General features: G+C 35.6%; 1 protein-coding gene across 1 annotated transcript; it reads right to left on the bottom strand.

The window, feature by feature from the left end:
• hspa9 (heat shock protein 9) lies at window positions 1-21,328 on the bottom strand. The gene is made up of 17 exons (XM_056472482.1): window positions 21,076-21,328; window positions 20,331-20,389; window positions 20,157-20,244; window positions 17,058-17,239; window positions 15,554-15,678; window positions 15,396-15,469; window positions 13,036-13,142; window positions 11,573-11,735; window positions 9,750-9,842; window positions 8,057-8,266; window positions 7,743-7,970; window positions 5,313-5,417; window positions 5,088-5,205; window positions 4,585-4,679; window positions 4,334-4,426; window positions 4,101-4,241; window positions 1-1,152 (listed from the first exon to the last, which is right to left on the bottom strand). The coding sequence occupies exons 1-17, from the start codon at window positions 21,163-21,165 to the stop codon at window positions 1,075-1,077; spliced, it is 2,049 nt and encodes a 682-aa protein (XP_056328457.1). The 5' UTR covers window positions 21,166-21,328; the 3' UTR covers window positions 1-1,074.
• Window positions 21,329-23,473: the final 2,145 nt, after the last annotated feature.

Below are 23,473 nucleotides of genomic sequence, written 5' to 3'. Positions count from 1 at the left end.
TTCAGCTGATAAATACACATTTTATTATAAAAAGACAGAATTGGAAGTTTACTTTAGGCCCATCTATTCATTGAATTCCATTTTGAACATTTTACAATTTTTTTTAAACAGACAACAGCTTTTGTACAGAGCAACCGTGGTTAGTTTTTATTTTTCTTTAATGAACCAGAAAGTCATATAGAAAAAGCAGAGAATATGGGATTGTGTTATATTTTGCAGCAAGGAAATGACAATAAGTAGTTGATCCTTCACTTAAGACAGCCTGACTTGTAATAAATCACTATTGTCCATAACAGCAATACATAGATTAATATAAAATTAAACCTCTGTTTGCTTGAACATCCATTTTAAATATCATCTAGTCTGGAGATACATGTCAAGCTGACGCACATACTAATGTACTATGTGCACTAGTATCTGTATGAAAAAAATCGACAATTAGACTATCAATTCCACACTACCTAGTTTAATTCAGTTTCAGTTAATTCAATTTCAACTCCAAACTGACTGGCACAAGCTTGAAATTGATGCATTTTCAAGGAGAATTGATAGAACAGATACCATAATAATAATAAAACTTTGTTTTCTTGAAACACTTAAGCCCTAGTATTATAAACTCACTGTAAATACATCCCAAAGCCATTCAGACATGCATTCCACCTCATCAGGTCAAAACACACAAATTTTCAGTAATAATAAAAATAAACTCAAAAACATCACTCAATACAACACTGAGGCCAAATGGCTGGAATGTATATCTAAATGGCTATAGGATCGTGCCTGCGGTGAGCATGTATTTTGTCAAGCTAACATGTATTGCACTGATTTTAAGCCACGGTGGCAAATCGAACATGCTGCACATTTATTTTCCAAGACTGATACAGATTTACAGCAAACATAAATGAATGTAAAACAATGTAAGGGAGGTAAATGTGGAGAAGGGACAATTTCTTTTGTAGAAATTACTGCCAAAAACACAGTATGTTTGAGAATATTTTGCATACGCTGCTCAGGAAAACCCATTCACGCTCCCAAGCCATTCAGTTCCACAAACAATCTCAACAGTCAGAGGCTTTACTGCTGACCCTCCTTCTTCTCTCCTGCTTCTCCTGATGAACTGGAGCCACTGCTACCTTCCCTTTCAGAGGCCATCTGTGAACCACAAACCAATTCATGAGGTAAAGGAAATATTACACATACATGCACAAAAATACATATGAAGCATAAAATAAATGGGTAACAAAATTAACATTTCAAATAGATTCATAAAACAATCACAGTTGTTATTAGGGCTGCAGATATTAATTTTTTTATTATTATGTTTTTCTAATAGCAGTTTTTTTAATTAGTCCTTTAACTTTAGAAAGTGCTTATTCGACATGAATTTCAAACAAAACTATTTAAAAAAATAAATAAATAAATAGAGTGCAATAACTACAACAAGCAAGACTTAAGGGCTAGGGTGGCCAAACTCGTTCCTGGATGACTGGTGTCCTGCAGATTTTAGCTAAAACTTGCCTCAACACAACTGCACGGATGTTTCTAGAAAGCCTAGTAAGAGCTTGATTAGCTAGCCCAGGTGTGTCTGATTGGGGTTGGAACTAAACTTTGCAGGATACCGGCCCTCCAGGACTGAGTTTGGGCACCCCTGCTCAAAAGCATCATCTTCCATCAACTCCACAAATTCAGCTTAACACTGGAAAAAATACACAGTGCATTTAAAGAGCAGGTCATATGGATTTATCATGATATCAAAAATATCATTTGCGATGTGTAACATGACATATGCTGTACAACATTTTCATCTAACTTCACATTAAAGGTGCCATAGAATGGAAATCTGAATATACTTAGTTGAATAAGAGCAGATGCAAATGGCAATGCTATGATCTTCAAACACCATCTTTCCCCATTCATGTAAATTCTATGAGTCTAACATTATGCATGTACCAGACTGCTTTTGATTGGCCACGTTTCCCAGTGAAATTACAACAATGTGATTTTTTTTTCACCTTATTTTTTGGGTCCATTCTATAAATGTGAGACTCCTATTTTGGAAACAGGAGAGGCGTGACTGTTGGGACTTTTAAGTCGCAATACTTTACATTGTTTATGCATTAAGCAATGTGAAAAAAATTAACAGAAAATGGTGTGCGATAGGCTTTAACAAGGAGCTCAGCTGTTCACAGGCAAAGCAAACAGCACAATATGCAGTTTCTAAATGTATTCAGTGGCCAGCATGTTAAAGCTTCAAAATATAACACTAAATACATCTCGTAACCTTGGAACTATATGGTTCTATCTGCGTTCTGAATGATTGAGACATTGAGCTTCAAAGTTTTTGCATTCCATATAGCCAACAGTATGTGTACATTTGTTAATTAAATAAAAAGTAAACAACTTATAAAAACACAAATGTAAATAAGTTGTCATTTAATAAGAATGTCAATAACTCAATTTTGACAAAAATGTCAGATAGAACCTTATAATTCTAAGGTGACCATCTGTCTGACCTTTTTTATCAAGTACATCAATAATTTAGTCTACATTACAATTTCAAGTGTTGTTGTCTTTGCTACAAGTGCATAGTGGGGGTAGTTTCATTATTGCCATTCACGGTTTTGTTAAGGGGTCAGTCCTGGGACTGTTAAGGGCTTCAAGCTCAAGGACTGGCTACTTTAAGTATATAAAATACATCATAACACTGCCTTAGTCAAACTTGGATGACTGCAGCAAAATCAGCAAGTTCTTAAAGAATCCCAGTCTCAAGGCATCGCTTCGGAGTTTCCCAAACCTACCAGTCTTTCAATGTAATGACCCATCAGTGCATCACTAGCCTACATGAAGTGTTACATTTTGTGAAACGTCATTTGCACTCCATCATAATCTGCATATTCGTTTCCTTTAACCGCAATCCGGAGGGTTGTCTCTAATTATGGTCAAATCATGACTTTGCAGGTTATGTGATCAAAATGATTAATGTTTGTTGACATACGTTGAGTCGTCTACGTATTCCTAGTACGTACACAGAAACACACACACACACACATCCTGGGTTCATTCACTTGCCCGTAAGCAAATGTATTTAGTAAAATGTATACCAAATGTGGACTTTAAATAAGATTTTATTTTTGCATTAAGCCATGTTAAGCTGATAAAGCCTGATTTACACTTCTACATCTAGTGATCACCATAACCGACAGCTCATATCTTCAACATAGGCATGCATTTAAACTTTGTTAACGTTGCTCTAACAACAACACTTCTGAAATGCTAGAAGGCATTAGTGCTGAGCAATATATTAAAAATATATAGGTGTTTATTGATAATCACTTTTGAAAATCTCAATTAGGCATGGGATGATAACCGTTTTCAAGGTATACCGCGGTTTGGAAAATTCAAGGTTTTAAAACCACCAAAACTTTCTGTAATACCGTTCCTAAAGTATGTGTAAGATTTTTTATTATTTTTTAGAACAGAATCTACAGCAGAAAAAATATCCAAAGGTGTTGTTTTAAATTGTAATGAAATCAGTGTTTTTTTTTTTACTTTAAAATGATTTTTTTTTGTTTTGTTTTTAAATTGTAAATAAATCAGTATTTTTGAAACGAATGAAGACAGCAGAAGTCAATGATTCATTTGAATTATTATAGTGTTATAATTCAAATTCAAATTTACTTCTCCAAAATATCAAATCTTTCCAAAAAAAAAAGTAGAATATATTGTTTACAAAGGGCAAAAAAGTTTGTGTTTAACCCAGACCTTTAAAAAGAGGAGCAGTGAGCACAATACCGTGATACTTTAATCCAAGTTTATAATACCGTCAGAATCTCATACTGGACCACGCCTAATCTCAATATTCAATAATATCGTCTCAGTCCTCACATCGTGTGCTGATGATTAAGAAGGTTTAGGTTCAACAAATAAAGTCTGTAATTTGTCTTTTTTGGTAAGATAAATTCTATTTAATATTACTTTATATATTCAGTGACTAAATAATTAAGACTTGCGTTTTCATGCTTCAGCAGCCTCATATTCACAATATCAAATTTAAAAAAGATTTGAAATAAAAGGATTTGAAGTAAAAAGTTTGAATATACCTTCTTATATGCCATCTCAAACAGTTTGAGTGAGGCTTGCTGCAGGTTTGTGGCTGCCTGTTTTATGTTCTCTCCTGTCTCAGTATCCTTCCGTGAGAGAAGCTCTCGTACTTTACTGATCTCCTCCTTCAATTTGTTACACTACAAAAAACAAAAAAAAACAAAAACAATTATCAGTGTTATACAACAACATTTTCTTCACAGGGATAACAACAAACCAGTGAATGACTGACCTCGTCAGCTGGCAGCTGATCCTTAAACTCCTCCATCTTTGACTCTGTGTCATGGACGATACCCTCAGCCATGTTGACTGCTTCAACACGATCCTTTAAATGAAAATGATTATTTACACTTTGCAAAAAAGTGTTTATACTTGCAACTTGCAAAAAAATTAAAAATAAATCCAATAAAAACAAAACTAGTTTTAAATAATAATTAAAAAAAAAGCACAGGACTTGAATTAACACATTAAAACAGACATCACCTTCCTTCTCCTGTCCTCCTCTGCATACTTCTCAGCATTCTTGACCATGTTTTCAATGTCATCTTTGCTTAAGCCACCAGATGACTGGATGACAACTGAATAAAGATAATGGAGGAAAAAACTTAGCCTGTAATGGTTTTCACAAACAATTTCACTTATACAATGTGTGGAAGTAAATCTGGATATTTAAACAAAGTTGAATGGATTTGTAAAAGTGAAAATAACAAACATGACTGAAATATTTGACATTTCAAAAACAAAATTCAAAAAGTTACTGTTTTTGGTGTTTGTTCTGTACCCTTTTCTACATTAATGAAACTGTGAACTGCTAGCCCCACTACTTATATATAACCAAGTCTTAAAACAGCAACCAACAGTGTGACAACTGGTTAAAATTGAGCAATAGCATCCCATAACAATAAACTTCAAAACTGAGCAATTTAAAATACAGAACATTGATAAAAGACATGTCTTTACTGAATCTTATTTTATTTAGGTCTTACTTTGTTGTTCTCGGCCAGTGCCCTTGTCTTTAGCTGAGACATGTACTATACCATTAGCATCTATATCAAAGGTAACTTCGATCTGTGGAACTCCACGAGGAGCAGGAGGGATTCCAACCTGTTCAGTACACAAATTGAACAAATCAGCACTTTGGGTCATAATATTATTATCAAATTTAAATCCACACTATTATGTCAATATTTTCTTCTAAGGCACATACATACCAGAGTGAACTGTCCCAGAATCTTGTTGTCTGTAGCCATCTCTCGCTCTCCCTGACAAACCTTAATCTCTACTTGAGTTTGTCCATCAGCCGCAGTAGAGAACACCTAAAAATCAGCAGCATGAATTAGTGCTAACAATGACCATTAAAACAAACACATAGCTTTTAAATACAAAAGTAAAGAATTCAGCTGAAAAAGTTTTGCATATCACATCCCTAAACACTAACTTATTGTCCCCATTTAGAGAGGCAGAATAATTTAAGAAAGCAGCAGGTGAAATCAAGTAGTGGCTCTAGCACATACATATGTATATATACACCAGACCCCCTAGTTTTTCGCGATCGCTGAATCCAACGCAAAAAAACAAGTCGCAAATTTCTCGATTAAACGCAAAATAATAGCAAAAAATGTGAATAACCTCATAAAACATCAAATTCCAAACCATTTAATCAAAATATGATTATTTCAATTTGCAATTAAATGTTTTACATGACTTGTAGACATGGCATACACAGCAGCGCACGTGATGCATTGGAGTGTCTCTCGAAAATGACATCTCACAAGCATTAAATTACATGGGAGCACTGTGCAGCCTGTGCAGTAAGTAGACGCGGATGAAGCACGAGTTATTTACATGTGAAGTCAAAGAAAAAAGGATGCGATTAGACATCCTGTGGCGCAAATTGGACGTTTTGTTTGACGCGCTTCAGACTGCAAAATAAAGCATGAGCAAACACCTACAAACGTAGCAGCGGAACAGACAGAACAGCAAGAAACTTACAATGATGGAGTCTGGTTCAAGCATGGCGTCCGCTGGACTTGACCGAATTGGAAGACATTATTTGTGCTTTACACGTATGGCTGGTATTATGAGATTTATGAAATCGATAAGTGATTTTGTTTAACTTTCCCTGCAGTTAACGAGAGAGAACCAAAATGCTTCACTAAGACAAGTTTTACGGCAATGGTGGTTTTAAGCCTAGTTCAGACTGCATGATTTTAGCCCCGATTTCGACTCTGTGACAGGTTTTGAGAAATCGCAGACAAATGCCTGAAATCACAGGCAAATCGATGCTCGTTCACGCGAGTAACAATCACACAGTATGAACAGGCAAAGACGCCATCTGAGAGAGTCATGCAGTGTGAAAAGTGTTCTGATTGAAAATAACATTGGCGATCCCCTACAGCCAATGAGATCGCAGCATTCACTACTGTAGGTACCTGCATGCCAGCTGGAGGTATGGGGAGACGTTAAAAGCGCTCATTTTTAGTTTATTTGGACCCAAGAAATTGAGGAAAAACTACTGGAAATTTGGCAGGAGCACCAGTCTGAGAAATACGCACAACTGGATTGAAAAATAAAAAAAAGTTTAAGAGCAATTGCTCACTTCAAAGCCAGGTGAGCAAAGTAAGTACATTTTCCATTATGTAGTTAATAATAAGATATGCATTACGTGACCTTGCGTTGTTTCCATCTCTTCTTACGCGTGTTTGGTTGTGAAACGTAGTTTGGACAAAGTTGTCAGCAATTCTTCTTATTTTAAAGTCATGCAGTGTGAACCACCCTGTCGCTGATACATCTTGCAGTGTAAACAAAACACAGACGAAACGCTAGCATTTGCCATGGCTGAACAGCAGCATAAATTACTATAACCATCATCTTAGGTACTGATTATGTACATTTTATGTGTTAAATGCTACCAATGTGAGTTTGAATGCCAATTTATGTGACATTTACTGCCATTTTAAAAGCATCAGCAGATAGTTTACCTCAGATCTTGAGAATATAAACATTTTAAAATGTTAGAACTGTGACTACAAACGCGGACTGCAAACCAACAAATATCAGTCACTCAATAATAATGGTTTAATATGTAATAAGATTCTAAACCTTACCATTTCGATGAAGTGCAGTGAGCACACTATTCTCTGTTTTTAAGTGGCTGTATTTAAATGTTTCTGTCATGTTGCATCATGTGGAGACAGTGAAACTGATTGCCTCTGGAATCTTGTTAGATTGCGTGTTGATAGAACAGTGTTAAAATGCATGTTGCTCAGCTAATGGTTACATCTGTAATATTTTTAACGGTTTGGTCATTGAAAACCACCTAGTGTTGATTTTTGTAACTCTGAATCTGCGTCACAATTCAGATTTCATGGTTTAATCAAAATTAAAAAAACAAATCCTTTCCACTATACATTAGTAAGAAACAAGCTTTAGAAAACTTTAGCCAAAAAGAAAGAACATTCTCCATGTAACTGAATTTTAATATTATGACCTATTAGCAAACAATCAGAATTTATGTTAAGATGTTCTTTTGCAATTTTAACAGACAGGATTTGTGTTTACTAGTTCTCATAGCAGATTGATCTCAATTATTAACGGATAAAAAGCACTGCAGATGTTTTGGCAAAATTTAAATCACCTACCTGGCTTTTTTTGGTAGGAATGGTTGTGTTTCTGTTGATGAGTTTGGTAAAGACTCCTCCAAGAGTCTCAATGCCAAGAGACAGTGGGGTAACATCCAACAAGAGCACATCGGTCACATCCCCTGCAAGAACCCCTCCCTGGATGGCTGCCCCAATGGCCACAGCTTCATCTGGGTTAACAGACTTACTGGGAGCACGACCAAACAGATCCTGAACTGTCTGCTGGACCTAAGATTAGAGAGAAAGAAAAAAAAAACAAGAAGTTAATTTACAGAATTCATCAAAAACAATCTAAAGCTTTTCTTAGTGCTTACCTTCGGCATTCGGGTCATTCCGCCAACTAGTAAAACCTCGCCAATGTCACTTTTGGAGACTTCAGCATCTTGCATAGCCTTCTGACAGGGTGCGACTGTCCTGCGTATGAGATCTGCCACTATACCTTCAAATTGAGACCGCGTAAGCTTCATGTTCAAGTGTTTAGGACCCGAAGCATCCATTGTCAGGTATGGCAGGTTGATGTCAGTCTATGTGCAAAATTAAGATATTGTAATTCATACTATTTACACTCAAAACTTATTAAACAATCAATAAAATAATAACCTAGGATTTATTGTTTTAATAAATTAGAAAAGCAAGCACAATTTGAATAATTGGAAATTGAATAAAAGGAAATCAAACTTAACTTCTCAGCTGTTTTTACATTCAAGATTCAATAGAATGAAAATATGGATATACCTAGGGCAGGACAACAATGGTCAAAACTTATATCATGATATACATCTTAATTTCAGTCGATATGTTTCAATTTCCATTTGGACGTAATATTTAAGAAGCCCCAGAAAAGCTGCTAAAACTTACTTAAAAAATAAAAACAGAATAAAAAATTAATGTTAATCTTTCATTTGCAAAGGTAAAGAAAGTGAGAGTCTGTGAGTTTAATGTTTATTTGTAATAAACCACCATATAAACACTAAACTCAGACTCACCTTTACTTAACCTTAAAACTATATAACGGACGGATTATTCTTAGACTAAAAATAACAGACTGTTTCAGCTATTCAGAGCTGAACGAACGAACGAACAAAGTTATACTGTGTTTGGCACAGCTGGTAATAGGGATGGTGCTAAGGTTTCATTACCTCATCTTCCTATTCAAAAAGTAAAAATACAGACTTACAATTGGTAATGAAAAAAGCACCCTGTCGATGAGTTTGTGTGTGTGCCATGGACAACGTTCTAATCCAAGTATGCAATCAAAAGTCCATACGGACACGGGACCTTTGAAAGCAGTCTATGAGCGTATGTATATGAACTTGACGCTGCTTTCAAATGCTCCAGTGAACGCTTTCAGAACTATAACCTACTGCTGAGCACTGGCTGACTGTATGTCTGTAATTAACATCACTGCTTGGTCTGACAGCTGTGCTCTGAACATCATTGGATTAAATAGGAAGACTGGAAATGTCTGTAAAAATCTAAATCAACATTATCAATATCTATCTATCTATCTATCTATCTATCTATCTATCTATCTATCTATCTATCTATCTATCTATCTATCTATATATATATATAACCTTAAATATACCTATGCAGGGACGAATAAGCTCACAAGTTCAGTACATGGGAAATGATCATATGTAACATGTTTATTTTTTCTAATTTCACTAGAAAATTTTGTGCCTATTCAAATGTTGCTGGAGACATGCGTATTAATGATCCCATGAAGATTGTCCGAGTCAGTGTGATGTTCCATACTGCATGTTTTACCACCAGGAATTTACACTCATATGATTTACTTGATTAGAGTAAACTATGGTGTTTGAGGCTCATTTCCATGTACTGAATGAACTCTTATTAGTCATAATATGCTCTTATTTTTATGCCTGAATATCCAGATTTTCATTCTATGGCACTTTTAATCAATTTACACTATTGTTACAGTTGTTACAATAAAGGACTAAAGAAAGGCTTTTTGTCTTTAGCTGATCACATGCTGACACTCACCTGCAAAGAGGAAGACAGTTCACATTTTGCCTTCTCTGCTGCCTCTCTCACCCTCTGCAGTGCCATGTTGTCTTTGGTCAAATCCACTCCAGACTGCATTGAAATTTCACATTAGATCCCTCTAACTCACAATAGCAAAACAAACTCCAATGACAACCTTACATTTTATTTGAACGCAAATCTCAAGTTTAAGCTTAACAGTTAAAAATCACTTTAAAAGGGTTCCGACTTCAGCCAAAAATTACAGACCAAAATCCTGACATCTAAGAACTGTAAAATAGTGTTTTGCATGATATTAAAACGTTTCTAGCTTGAACAAACTTCTGCAGAACTTTGTTTTCATAGTGGCTATTGATATAACTTGGCTCAGAAATCTGAGGTACATTCTTTTTGCATGGCTGCAAAATGCACCCTCTATCCCATATTTGATGGCTCAATCGCAGCTTTACAAACTTTACATTTAGGCTGCATTTACACTGCAGATCTTGATGGTCAATTCAGTTTTTGTGACTGTATCTGATTTTTTTTGATGACCTGCTTACATCTTTTAAAAGTGACTCGTATCCGATCATCTGCACACAGCAAAGGCGCAATGACCAGGAAAAAAAAAAAAGCGGGCGCTGACTAACAGCTGATAATTAAAGTGTGCTCTTTTCTCCATTCCTTTATGTAATCTGTTCGCAGCTTTCACAAGCTGTTTTACTATAGTTTATGACAGAAAGGTTCTCATTTGTCATTCTTCTTTTGATATATATAGGCTTTTTAAACCTTTAGGCATCTTAATGTAATGTCCTTGGCATGATTTATGCACGTGATGTATACACTAGTTTTATTTTAGTTTATATTGGTTATGTGGCAGACATTGCGCTCTCTCGCTCTTGTTAACATGCTTAAAAATCTGTGCTATATGACAATAAGAAAGCTGTTTAAGTCCTCATGTATGAGATTTAAGGTTTGTGACTTGGATAAAGTCTGTTCTGAAAAGGTGTCAGACTGGACGTCATTTGTTACCGTTTTTAATGACGCGCTACTCGCATTAACGGGTGAAAATCCGATCTACCTGCTTACACTGCAGACACGAGAACACAGATCCGATTCATATCACATAAATTTTCAAATATGAACAAGGCCTGAATCTGATTCGAGTAAATCGGAATCCATGTGATTTGCTCCTGCTTACACGTACATAGGCCATATCCGATCTGTGCCACATGGGAGAGGGAAAAAAAAAACCCGGAATTGGGTCAATTGAACAGTGTAGTGTAAATGCGGCCTTAGTTTACAATCAGTTCTCTACATTTGTCCACTTTGTCGTGGTACTTTTGAAGCCAATACTCTTACATTTTATATTATCCTGATATGTTAGCCTTAGTTACTATAACCCCAAAATTAGAAAAACTTGGGACACTATGGAAAATGTAACTAAAACAAATTTACTTTGATTTACTTTAAATTTACTTTATAACAAATTTACTTTCACAAATTTACTTTGACTCGTACTGGATTGCCGAGAATACAACAAATATTATTTTAATGGCACAGTCCAGTAAACGAATAATAGGCTTTGCATCAGGCTGCTGATAAGCTTTATTCTGCGATAACCTCCTGGACATACATTATCCTAACCTAACAGAAGTGGCTTAATACAAAAACCTGCATGGGGTGGCATTTGTAGTCAGCAGGGGGCACCTCTCAACACCCTTTCTCTTTTGTCAAATAGACCTTCTTGATATTCCAAAAATGCCATAACCCATAAGAACCCTGCATTACCAGAAGTCCTATTTTACGTATTGTCAAAAGTGCATCAAATTATGACTACAAACCTCTCTCTTGAACTCTTTCACTATGTGCCTGAGAAGGTGCTGATCGAAATCTTCTCCACCCAAGAAGGTATCTCCATTGGTAGACTTCACTTCAAAAACACCCTTCTGGATCTCCAAAACAGAGATGTCAAAGGTTCCACCACCAAGATCATAGACAGCAATTCTGTCATGAATACAGTGAGATTATTCAGTTAGTAAAACACAAGTCAAAGCCTAAAAACATAATCTGAAAAGCTTTTGCAATATAACACATTTTTCTGAGTGCAAAATTAAATGACTAATTACGTACTATGCATTACTTTTAAACATTATTTTATTCACATGTAACCACACAGCATCTTAAAATTCACAGCCTCATGTATCAGTGCTGCGTACGCACAGAAAACTTTGCGTATTACAGATTTCACGCTCTCGTTTGGATTTACTAACGATAAATTTAGCGTGAGAATGTGCGTTGGTCCACGCCAACTTCATGTCTGGCATATGTGCATTTTTTGTGTGCGTTTGTTTTATTTCCATTGGCGACTCCTAGAGGCAATCATGTTAATAGCACACTACAAAGTATCTTTGAACCGGGGGTTGGTGTGCGAACTAAAGAGTGGGGGAGGGTATGGGGATGGTTGCGCGTTGGGTTTGGTGCAAGAACATGCACCAGGGGGGCGGTGGAATTCTGGGAGACAGAACAATATGGAGATGGGTCTGAAATACGGTAGACACCCAGGAAAAACAGGTGTGTTGGCAGGTATGGGCTAAACTCTCCCACTCTATTTTTTTTCTTTTGCTATTAATTCCGGAGGACAAACTTGCAATAACACAGTTTTTCTCCGGTCTACCTCCGATAGGACCACCTTTAATTCACATTCTGTTCAAAGTTTCTCTTTTTACTTGCTTTTGCCATTGCTTTTTCATTTGGTTTTGCCAAAGTGGAGTCATTACCATATTTATTAGGGGGAGGAGGCAGGGAGGGTTTGTGCACGTGTACAAAGAATAAAAAGAATATGTGTGGGGTTCTGCATGCGCAGTGTTTAATACGTCTGAATTTTTTACTGCGTATGCACATTTAGCTGTAAATGCAATGTTTTAGTATGAATTCAACGCAAGTCTTCGTACATGAGGCCACTGGCCTGCAGCTTCGAGGCAAAGCAGGCCTCCCACCAGTGCTGATATACAGCCATATTGCTCTGCTATTTGTGTGATATTGCTCATATCAGCGATTCTGCTATATATCGATGCATCACAAGAAAACCATCCACTATACATCATCATGACATATGTTAATAGGAAAAAAAATGCATCAAAAGTTATGCATGTTTTTCTTTTATTAATTTTATAGAGTTGCAACAATGTAAAAAGCAATTTGTCATGAGCATCTCTTTCTATATTAACCATAAGTGGTGTGGATGCATTTATACTTGCTTTGGTAATACAGAAAAAAAATAAATAAATAAAAATCTAATACTTACATTTTGTCTTGAGTCTTATCTAGTCCATAGGCTAAAGCAGCAGCAGTTGGCTCATTAATGACACGAAGTACATTTAAACCTGCAATCTGTCCTGCATCCTTAGTTGCCTGTAACAAAGACAACAGATTTGTATTGCGTAAGTGACTTGATAAATAAAAGCAAATAATAAAATGTTGTGGGTTATTTTTAGAAAAATAATCAACTAAAGGATGTGCGTATGCAGTCACTCTCATTAAAGTTCAATCTGAATTGAGGCAGAAAATGAACCAACTCAGCGAATACGTCTCACACAACTAGTAACAAGTCTGCTGAAAGCTTAGAATGTCTGCTTTTAAATATTTTAACTCAATTGTGAAACAAACATTCTCAGTTTAAGTAATCTGTATGAAAGCAAGGAGAGGCACAAGTTTCCGTTCAACCCCAATTACCTTACAATTAGCTGAACATCGGTCCACCCCCTGCTTTCACATGCTAAAAAGCACGCACACACATACACACACTGCTTCAGTAAATCTGTTTGTGTATTTGAAACGTTCCTGAAAAGCTTGATTAGCTCCTTCTTCAGTGTGTTTGATTATAGTTGATTTCTGCTGGATAAAGGCATCCAGAAGCAGGACTGAAGAACTCTGCTCTAATTTTTCAAAATAACAATATATAAACTATAAATAAAACCATGAAAATTATAACTTTTCTAAAGACTTGTTGCGCTGGTGTGTGTACCCTGATAGAAACCTAGGTTTAGAATTCTGAAATGTATGGCGCTGCGTGGCCAGGTTGTGCCCTTTACATTGTTTAACATTGTCAGGTTAAGTTTGTGTGGAGTATTCGCAGATGTAATTTATTTTCAGATTGATCTTCAATAAAAAATAGTGACAGCAGAAACTCAACCTTTTTAAATAGTTTTAAAATAAATAAATAAATAAACTTTATTATGGTTGCACATGTAATAAAAACCCTTTGTATGACAAAGACAAGAGTTTGTATCGCAATACAGAAGATCTCATAGGGTTAAATGCCATATAGATCCACATCTCTCAGCTTTTATAGAAGATTAATAAAAAAATTTAAAAAATAAATAAACAAACTTTCCAAATCCATTTTAGCTAGGTCATTTCCTTAAAAAAAAGCAGTATCTTGTGTATTACAAATTACCACTTGCATTACTCTATTGCCAGAAATGTAATGCCCGTGTACTGTCAGTTACTAGCGGTCAAAACCAGCCTTTGGATGTTGTGTCTTTTGTCATTATGTGCTAATCAACTCCAGTGCTAATCATATTCAAAGAATTTAAGCCGAAGTCTTGACTTCAAAAGGTGAGTCCTTCGAAGCCCACACAAGCCGAACCGAGCATTTTGAAATAACACAATCAAGCCCTCAGAGGACAGATCTTGTCACCTAGCAACCGAAACAGCTGCTGTTAATAAGCTGTAATAAAATTTGTAATTATGTTTTTTTCAAAGTGATTTTAAACCTTATTTTAAGTGATCTGAAGTCCAAGCAAGGTTTACAAAAGCTGGAAAAAATATTTCCTTTAATCCATACATGCAAACATAATGTAAACCATTTATAAAAATCACATTATAGTAAGACATGCCATACTCTTTATTTTTTAAGATGGGTTTTGTAAGAAATGGGTTATTTTTTGCTTTTGTCCTGTTGTGTCTCGGACACATGTGTTGGTTTTCCAATGTGACCAACCGGCTCCCCAGTTTTTGAAGATGAAAATGATGGCACATCTCTGAGGTTGTATATACTTGCATCAAATTGCTTGGGGTTTCATTATCTGCCTTTTATTCGTGTAATCCTTATTACTCATCTTTATTTCGCATTATAAGCCTTTTATGCAATTTTGTTGTATTTCGATTAATGATGTTCATGAGTATAATTCATGATTATTGACTATTATTGTGATAATTGATATCAGCTGTGTGTACCAGCAATAATCAGTTGTTTTGCTTGATTAGTATGGTGTATGGACCGTTATTGGTGCCTTCTCTTGTCGATAAGCACCACACTTGTCTCACTTGCATAAACACAAACCATACTAAAACCTTTTTGGTAGGCTGAAACATTTTACATACTAAAACAGGTTTAGATATCAAAATAAAATAAACCCTTATTCAAACATTTAATCCAACGTTTTCTTTCAAAAATGTCCTGCCATTACTAGCATGCAAAGAATTATGGGATATTCGAGGCCGCAAAGGATCCACTGGTTGCCATCCCAAAAGGTTAAAGCCTATACATGGTTGTGTACCCACACTGCAGTACATTGATGTAGACATCCCCAAAAATTTAACTGCACATCACAAGACAATGTATATGCAAGTGATAAGTAAAAGAATCATGAAACTGTTTACCTGTCTCTGGGAGTCGTTGAAGTAAGCTGGAACTGTAATAACTGCATTCTTCACTGACTGGCCCAAGTAGCTCTCTGGAAATAAGAAAAAGTTTTTTGATTCAGGTTCAAATAAATAAATAAATAAAATCAAAAGCCCATTTTTGTTTAGACACTCACCTGCAGTTTCCTTCATCTTAATGAGTATAAATGCTCCAGCCTGACTGGGTGAGTACATTTTGCCGTGGACTTCTAGCCAGGCATCACCATTAGAGGCACGGACGATCTTGTATGGCACATTCTTTCTGTGAATGGCAAATAAATCAGTCTTTTTTCCGTTTCATTTTTATTAATAAATTGCAATAAAACAGATGAATTATATTTTGCTAACATAAAATAAGTTTACCCTAATAAAATACTCCTTTCCAATTTTCCTTGAGTTAATTTGCGAAAGTACTTGATTTGTTAATTTAAATGTATAGAAATACAATAAAAGCTGATTAAACAAGATAACTCTGCTATTATAGATTATGTAGTGGAGCAAAAAGCACAATATTTTGTTTTGTAATGTAGAAGTAAAATTTTCCTTAATTAAAAAAATACTCTGATAAAGTACACGCTTATATTTACTTAAAGGAGGAGTGATGTAAAAGTGGTGTTATTGCAGAGCAACACCAATAGAATGCAGACGTATAAATGCACAACTATGCGAAGGCATGAGTCACTCGATGCAGAAGTATAAATTAGCCTTTACTATTCTCTAAAGTTTAGAAGTCAATGTGTACTGTATACCGAGTACTAAGCAAGCATACCATTTCCAAAACCAATGTTAAAAGGCGACAAACTGCTGCTTGCAGCGTGATATTATTCTGTAAGCTTCTTTTTAAAGGCCTTATCTCTTATTATTCAAAAAAAGTTATTTTTAATGCTCTGCACTGTAGGTATGCCTAGAAAACCAGAGTCTGTCACAACGCGTGTGAAAGCCTTACATCTCCATTTGAAATGAACTTGATCTTGCAAAAGACGCGATATGTACATGGACCCTTATTACTTTGAGGCTGGCTCCTCGCTGGGTGTGGGATGTCACGACTCATGAAGAACTGTATATTGATGTTTGAAAACAGCAGTTGAATCAACAAACTGACTTCAAACAATAAAAAAAATTCAAGAGCAATTCTGTCAAATCTTAGTTTCAGTAGTCATGTCAAAGCAAATGATCATCTCTAAAACGCTGAAAGAGTTAGAGGCTTTGTTTCCAGTGAAAGTTCAAGAGTTCCCTCAAAGCAGGGCAAATTTGCTTCCAGCTACTTTGCCACCTGCTGCTGAAACCAGTTTCCAAAATGATCAAATGTGCTCAAACATTAAGCACATTTAAACCAAGACATGCACTTCCTTGATAAGCACTATGCTACATCTGACAGATAACACTATGCATGTCTTTTTCCTTTTTTTACTGTTTTAACAAATTTTTTTTTAATCATTATTATTATTTTTTTGTTTATTATACATGTGATTTTATGATCATTTTCATCTTTCATTAGAAAACAACATGTTTTAATCTACATTATTACTGAGATGTTGTACATCATGTAGCTAAATTTTCTATATATATTTTTATAACACCAAGCTTTAAGCTGTATAGATTAATGTATGGACAGATGAATGTTTAAATCAAATGTCTTACAAATCTTTTTGAACTTCGGCGTCGTCAAAACGGCGTCCAATCAGTCGTTTAGTAGCATAAAGAGTATTGTTGGGGTTGGTAACAGCTTGACGTTTGGCTGGCATTCCCACAAGCCGCTCTCCATCAGATGTAAAAGCCACCACTGATGGGGTTGTCCTTGCACCCTCTGCATTTTCCAGAACCTGTTGAGTTATAAAACAAACATATAAACATCAACATTATTTTTGAAAACAAGATCCATTTAGTGAAGGTCTACAATGGATGTAAGAATTCTTTCCACAGACAATACAGTGTGCAACAGACCTCAAGCTTATCACTGACAAACCTGATACAAGAATGTAAAATGTGCACTCCGTACGTAAAGAACAAACCACCACATACTTCAATTTGAAATTTAAGCACGCATTTAAATTCTTTTTATACACATTTACATTTTGATGGCAGCTCCCTAATGCTTTGCAATAAACTTTTACAGGCACAAAAAACAAATATCATGAAAAGCTTCTTATTTTTGCAATAAAAAAAAAACTTCCTTATATTCTAGATAAACTGCACACAAAGCAGTATTATAAAAGCTTTTTTTATTGTGTTCTATTTTTAAACATGAAAATTACATAATTCTGCTACACAAAAATGTTGTGAGTGAAAGGATAAACAACATTTAAGTTGACAGAAAATGCGTTACTAAAACTAGACAAAAAGTAGCTGTAATGTACATAAATACACTATAAATATTTTAATAAGCACTAGCAAATAGTTACTTTAAGCATTACCTCTACATTAATAGACGTTAGTAAGCAATTTATAACTACAGCTACAAATGCTGTATTATGCAGCTTTTCTGTTGTGGTAAAATGACAATTTTTGCTGTGGTCATGACAATCATGGCAGATGTGGACCCGATGTGTGAATCTAGCACAAGTTTGATCAGGGTTAGAGCTAAACTGCATAGCTACTTGTGGCACAAAAACTACTCCTTCTAGGGCTGGGCAATAAATCGATTTTATCAGTAATGTAAACCTAAATGTATAGTTTATATCACATTTGTTTGAATGAAAATCAGTTTTCACTAACATCCGCTCACGCTCCTCTGGGCTCACATAATGCCCTACGCGTTGCATTGACTTGCTGCAAATAGGTTATGAATAATGCCCTGATCATGTTTATGTTGATCATCCAATTTAAATAAAACAAAACAATTTAATATTCCAAGTATTTGAAGAAGCAATCAATGCTTGTACTGAAAAAAATGCTACCTACACATTTACACAAGGGTTTAGCAGATGGCAACTGAGCAAAACTTAGGCCATTAATAACCAATATAAACGAAAGATGCATTTTTTTTTATTGGTAAAGCAGGAGAGAATCTTGCAGGATGGTGTCAGTAAGTGCCTCAAATGGCAAATTAAAATTTAATTGTTCGTTTTTAAATGTTTTAATTCTTTCATTTATTTATTTATTATTATTTAATTAGTTTGTTAATTAAATGATGGTTTATTATTTTTATGCAACAGTAAAGTTTCATGTTAATTTGCTATGCAAAGAAAAAGGAATAATTAATTTTCTATGCCCATTCAGGTGAAATTCACCCTCCAATTTTTTTAATTAGCCTAGTCTAATTTTTAATATTTAAATTTAATTCAAACTCTAGTGAAGAACAGTCTGGTCTAGAGCTGTAATTGGGCCATAAAAGTTTGGCCCGATAGGGCACGAGCCCGACAGAATTCGGCCTGAGCCTGACAAGTACATTTTGATTGACAGCTTTTTAAAAGTCCGAACCAGTTTATAGCCCGACATTACTCAAATGTGCACATGCACACAGCTCTTTTGCCTTTTTCATGAATGAGTCGTTTATATGCGTTTTAACATTTATTCATAACAAACGTAGGCTATAGGCCACTTGGAAGTTGGAACAAAGAAATAAAAGAAGTCCTCTGTAACATCTCAGCACTCTAAATAGGCCTAGGTACATACACTTAGTCTTTAAATTTGCCAACACATCAATAAAAATAAGTCTTTTTTTTTTAACAAACTGAATTAAAATAAATAATAAATTATGACGGGTATTTGGCAATAACTAAATTAAGATAAAGGCTCTGAGGGATTTGTTTTGCCACTCCTCTCCACAATCTGGCATTAAGGCGACAGTGAAGCTGAATAGTAAAAGAATAATGCCAACATTAGTCTATATCCTGTCTACATTATGATTTAATTAATATTTAATTATAATTTAAAGATTAGGCTATGTGTTTTTGTGAAGGAACATTATTGAATCCACTCTAAATGACTTTAGCGCAGTCCTGCACTCACTGAGCAGCACTAAACACCCTTTCACTGCTGCTGGCCGGGATGCATACTGTTCTAGCTAATTTAGCATGTTCTGGGTAGGATTGTTTGTTCATCTTCCACCAGCCAAGAACATCCATTTCATTTTCCATGACAGCGGTTTTAATGTAGCGAGTGACCTTGTCATCTTCCCTGTCAGCTTGCAGTACATTTGTTTAGCACTCTACCGTAATATGCAGTGTGTGAGTGACCGCGAAATACCTTGGCGGCTAGAATGACCTTTTTTGAACTGGCGGCAGGCCTGACCGGTCAAAATTCACTGTTTTTGACTTCTCAGTTATCATTCGTTTCACCTTTGCAGGGATGGATTTTAATGTTGTAACAAACGATTTACTTTCTCGCACTAATCGAAATGTTCATTTACCGCCCAAGCCCGGCCCTACCCAGTCTAAAATAACAGAAATTAAGCCCGAACCCATCGGATCCCAGCAAAGATCTTCAGCTCTCGTCTGGTCAGGTAACTCAGAAAGATGTGAGAACACAGAAGCATATCCTTTATGTATGGTGATGTTCGTGCTGTTTGATGATAGCTTTTAAGTAGAAACTCTTTGGACTTATTTACAGCCAGCCAAATATTGGAAGGTAACCACATACTGCAAGTACACAGTAAGAAAAAAATACACACCCTGTGGTTACTATTGGTTAGATTATCAAGATGTCAATTTCTTTGTTTAACTTTTACAGGTTTCAAACAAGTGTAGAATGACGTTACGCAGACATTTTTTAAAACTCCATTGGATTACAATAGCTTACCTTTGCATTTTTACCATCCATCACAGCGACACAGGAGTTTGTGGTTCCCAAGTCAATGCCAATGACAGCTCCTCTGATAGCCTCTGACCTGAATAAAAGACATCTAGAACCTTAGACATTCGTTCATTGGCTTTTGACATTAAAAAAAAAAAAAAAGATAGCTTATATACACACGCATAATGACGTCTGGCTGCAGTCTGGAGAGTTTTCTGTGTCCATCCATTCAGACAAGCCTGAAAATTAACAGATAATAATAAAAAAGTATACTATATATATATATATATATTTATAGCTATATTAAACTTAAAACCACAGACCATAAATCAAATTCATTTGGAAGCAACGACTAATCCGGTGAATTGGTGAATAACGTTACACATTTACAAACGACTCGGTTTACACTAAAAACACCGACTGAAATTAGCTAAAACGTTATTACGCTTGCTATAATTCAGTGTCATTTTATCAAGGTCATTCAAACCCACACATCTTCTAAATTCACAAAACACCAAAAGAATAGCTCTGTTGGCATTTCAATTTAATGTTTTCAGATACAACCGCATTGGTTAAAACTGAGTTTAACTAACGTTGTCTTTTGTAACGTTGTCACAATGCAAGCTAACGACATGAACGCATGGGCCTTACTAACGCAACGAACCATAGGACAAAAAAATACATTTTTTCACAGTTTCGTAATTTCGACAATTTATAGAAAGTACATTATTAAACCAAGTTTGTTATAATTGATTTAGGCTAAATTTCATAAACACGAATTCAGCAGATCCCATGACCAAACCTACTGCACTAAAATACAATAACTGCACGTTAACATGTCGTGTTGATAAACATATGTCTAGCTGATAAAATAAATCTACTTAAGAATCAATCTGACAGCTCGTTACATTATTGCAGAACTTACCTTTTTAATGAGATCTGACACACCACTGGAGGTTTTCTGAGAGCACGACACATTTCTCACTAACCTTGCCGTTCTTGACACAGACAACATGTTTGACTTATTTAATTGTTAAATGAACGTTGATGAAAAGTCTCTGGTTAGGTTTTTTCGTCAACCGAAAGTCAATTAGATGTTCTGTAATGGATCAAACCCTGCTCCTGGTCAACCAGTAGGATGAAGTCTCTCTTGCGCTCTTCTAGAATTATCCAACACCACATGGCGACCAGAAGGACCCCATAGAGTGTCATCGAATGCCTGAACAGAATACAACATGCAGTCTTGGACTAAAATGCTACTTTTGCTTAATGCGATTCTTCATTGTGTGTCATATGCTATCGCTATTCCAAAATTACGTTAACTGAGCGAAAATATATATTTAAATAATCATTAAATGAGAAAATACACAAGGCATGTATGTGGACGTCAACTGCTGCAATCTTGAAGGTCAAACGAAAATATTTCGTAGTTCTTACATCATGCTTTACGCTCATAACTACAAAAGAAAATATATGCTGTATTAGGAGAAAACTGCCAGGATCCATTCATTTACTTCAAGAGACTAAGTATTGGTGCACCAGTTTGGAGAACATTATTAATATACAAGCAAAAAAGATCAATATTAAGATTTTTAATTTATCATTTGTTTGTCTGTAAGTTACACTCTTAAAAAATAAAAATACCCGTTTTATCATTAAGACCGTTATTGTTGTTGTTTTGTGATAATAATGGTACTCAGAAACATGTATATATCGGTGTATATGTCGGTGAGTGTAAGTTACATGTTTTTATAGCCCTAAAAAATGTCAGCATATTTTACTCATAAATCTCATAAAATTTGTATTTTGAAAATTTACAAATCCTGTCACAATTGATATGCAGTCAGTATATAATATATCAGTAGGTCAACTCTGTGTGTGTGTCTGTGTGTGTGTCTGTGTGTGTGTGTGTGTGTGTGTGTGTGTGTGCATCAGTGGCATGTAAAGAGTGTGTAATGTGCCCCTCTTCTCATAGAAACATATCATTCATTCATACATTCATTTTCTTTTCGGCTTAGTCCCTTTATTAATCTGGGGTCGACACAGCGCAATGAACCACCAACTTATCCAGCATATGTTTCACTCAGCGGATTCCCTTCCAGCTGCAACCCATCACTGGGAAAAATCCATACATTCTCATTCACACACATACACTATGGACAATTTAGCTTACAAAATTCACCTGTACCGCATGACTTTGGACTTGTGAGGGAAACCGGAGCACCCGGAGGAAACCCACACAAACACGGCGAGAACATGCAAACTCCACACAGAAATGCCAACTGACCGAGCCGAGGATCGAACCAGTAACCTTCTTGCTGTGAGGCGACAGTGATACCCACTACGCCACTGCGTTGCCTTATTACTGTAATTATACTTATAATATTACTATTATTGTTCATAATAATAATATGATCAATTAGATGAAACAATAATAATAAACAATACAAAATAATGTGATTTTGACAGACAAAATGCCACGGTACGCAGAGTTTTTTCACAGCATTGCAGCAGCATCTTCTGGGCACGAGTCATAAGCAGCAGACAAATAACGTGGAAAATATACTTTTATTCTTTCCTAATGTAAACAGTGAAACTGTGGATGTCGATTGTTTAATGATCCTGATCAGCTGAGATTTCATGAAATTTTATGTGTTTTATTTATCTAAGGCTATAGTCCACACAGGTAAGCTTTTTTTTCCAAAAATACAGAACCTGGCGCTGTTGAAAATATTGACCCTGACAAGAGTTTTCAAAAATGTTGGTTTCAGTGACTCGATATTGGGTTTTTTGTGTGGGCCAAGTTGTGTAGGAAAAAAATGGTTTTATAAATGGTTTTAGAAATACCTGTACCATACTACTCAATGGAAACGGGCAATTAATTCTCTGAGCACTAACAGTACCTTTGTATAATTAGCACTTCTCTTGTGTATTGCCTTTTGTTATTGAATGGAGCAGTCGCTCGTTTTTTTAAATGTCTAATAATTTTCTTTAATCCCGCCCCTTTTCGCAGCACCGTACGACAAATTTTGCAAGCACAGACTCTAGTGTGACTGCGGCATAAATCGCTTTGGGAAAAAAGTGCTGCTAAATGTAAATGTGCACATGCTTAAAGCCCAATCCCAATTTTACCTCTTAGCCCTTACCCTTACCCCTACCTATATTCTCTTTAGCTTAAATGTGTAGGGCTAAGGGGAAGGGCTAGATAGCCTGAAGCTAAGGCCCAATTCTAATTCTATTTTTGTACCCCTTCCCGTTCCCCTTGGCCCTTAAAACCGAGTGTGAAGGGCTTAAAATTTTACCCATAAGAATTGGGACAGCAC

This window comes from Danio aesculapii, chromosome 14 (assembly GCF_903798145.1).
Source record: "Danio aesculapii chromosome 14, fDanAes4.1, whole genome shotgun sequence".
NCBI lineage: Eukaryota > Metazoa > Chordata > Actinopteri > Cypriniformes > Danionidae > Danio > Danio aesculapii.
The sequence above is the reverse complement of the archived record's forward strand: the minus strand, read 5'-3'. Positions and strand labels throughout refer to the sequence as shown.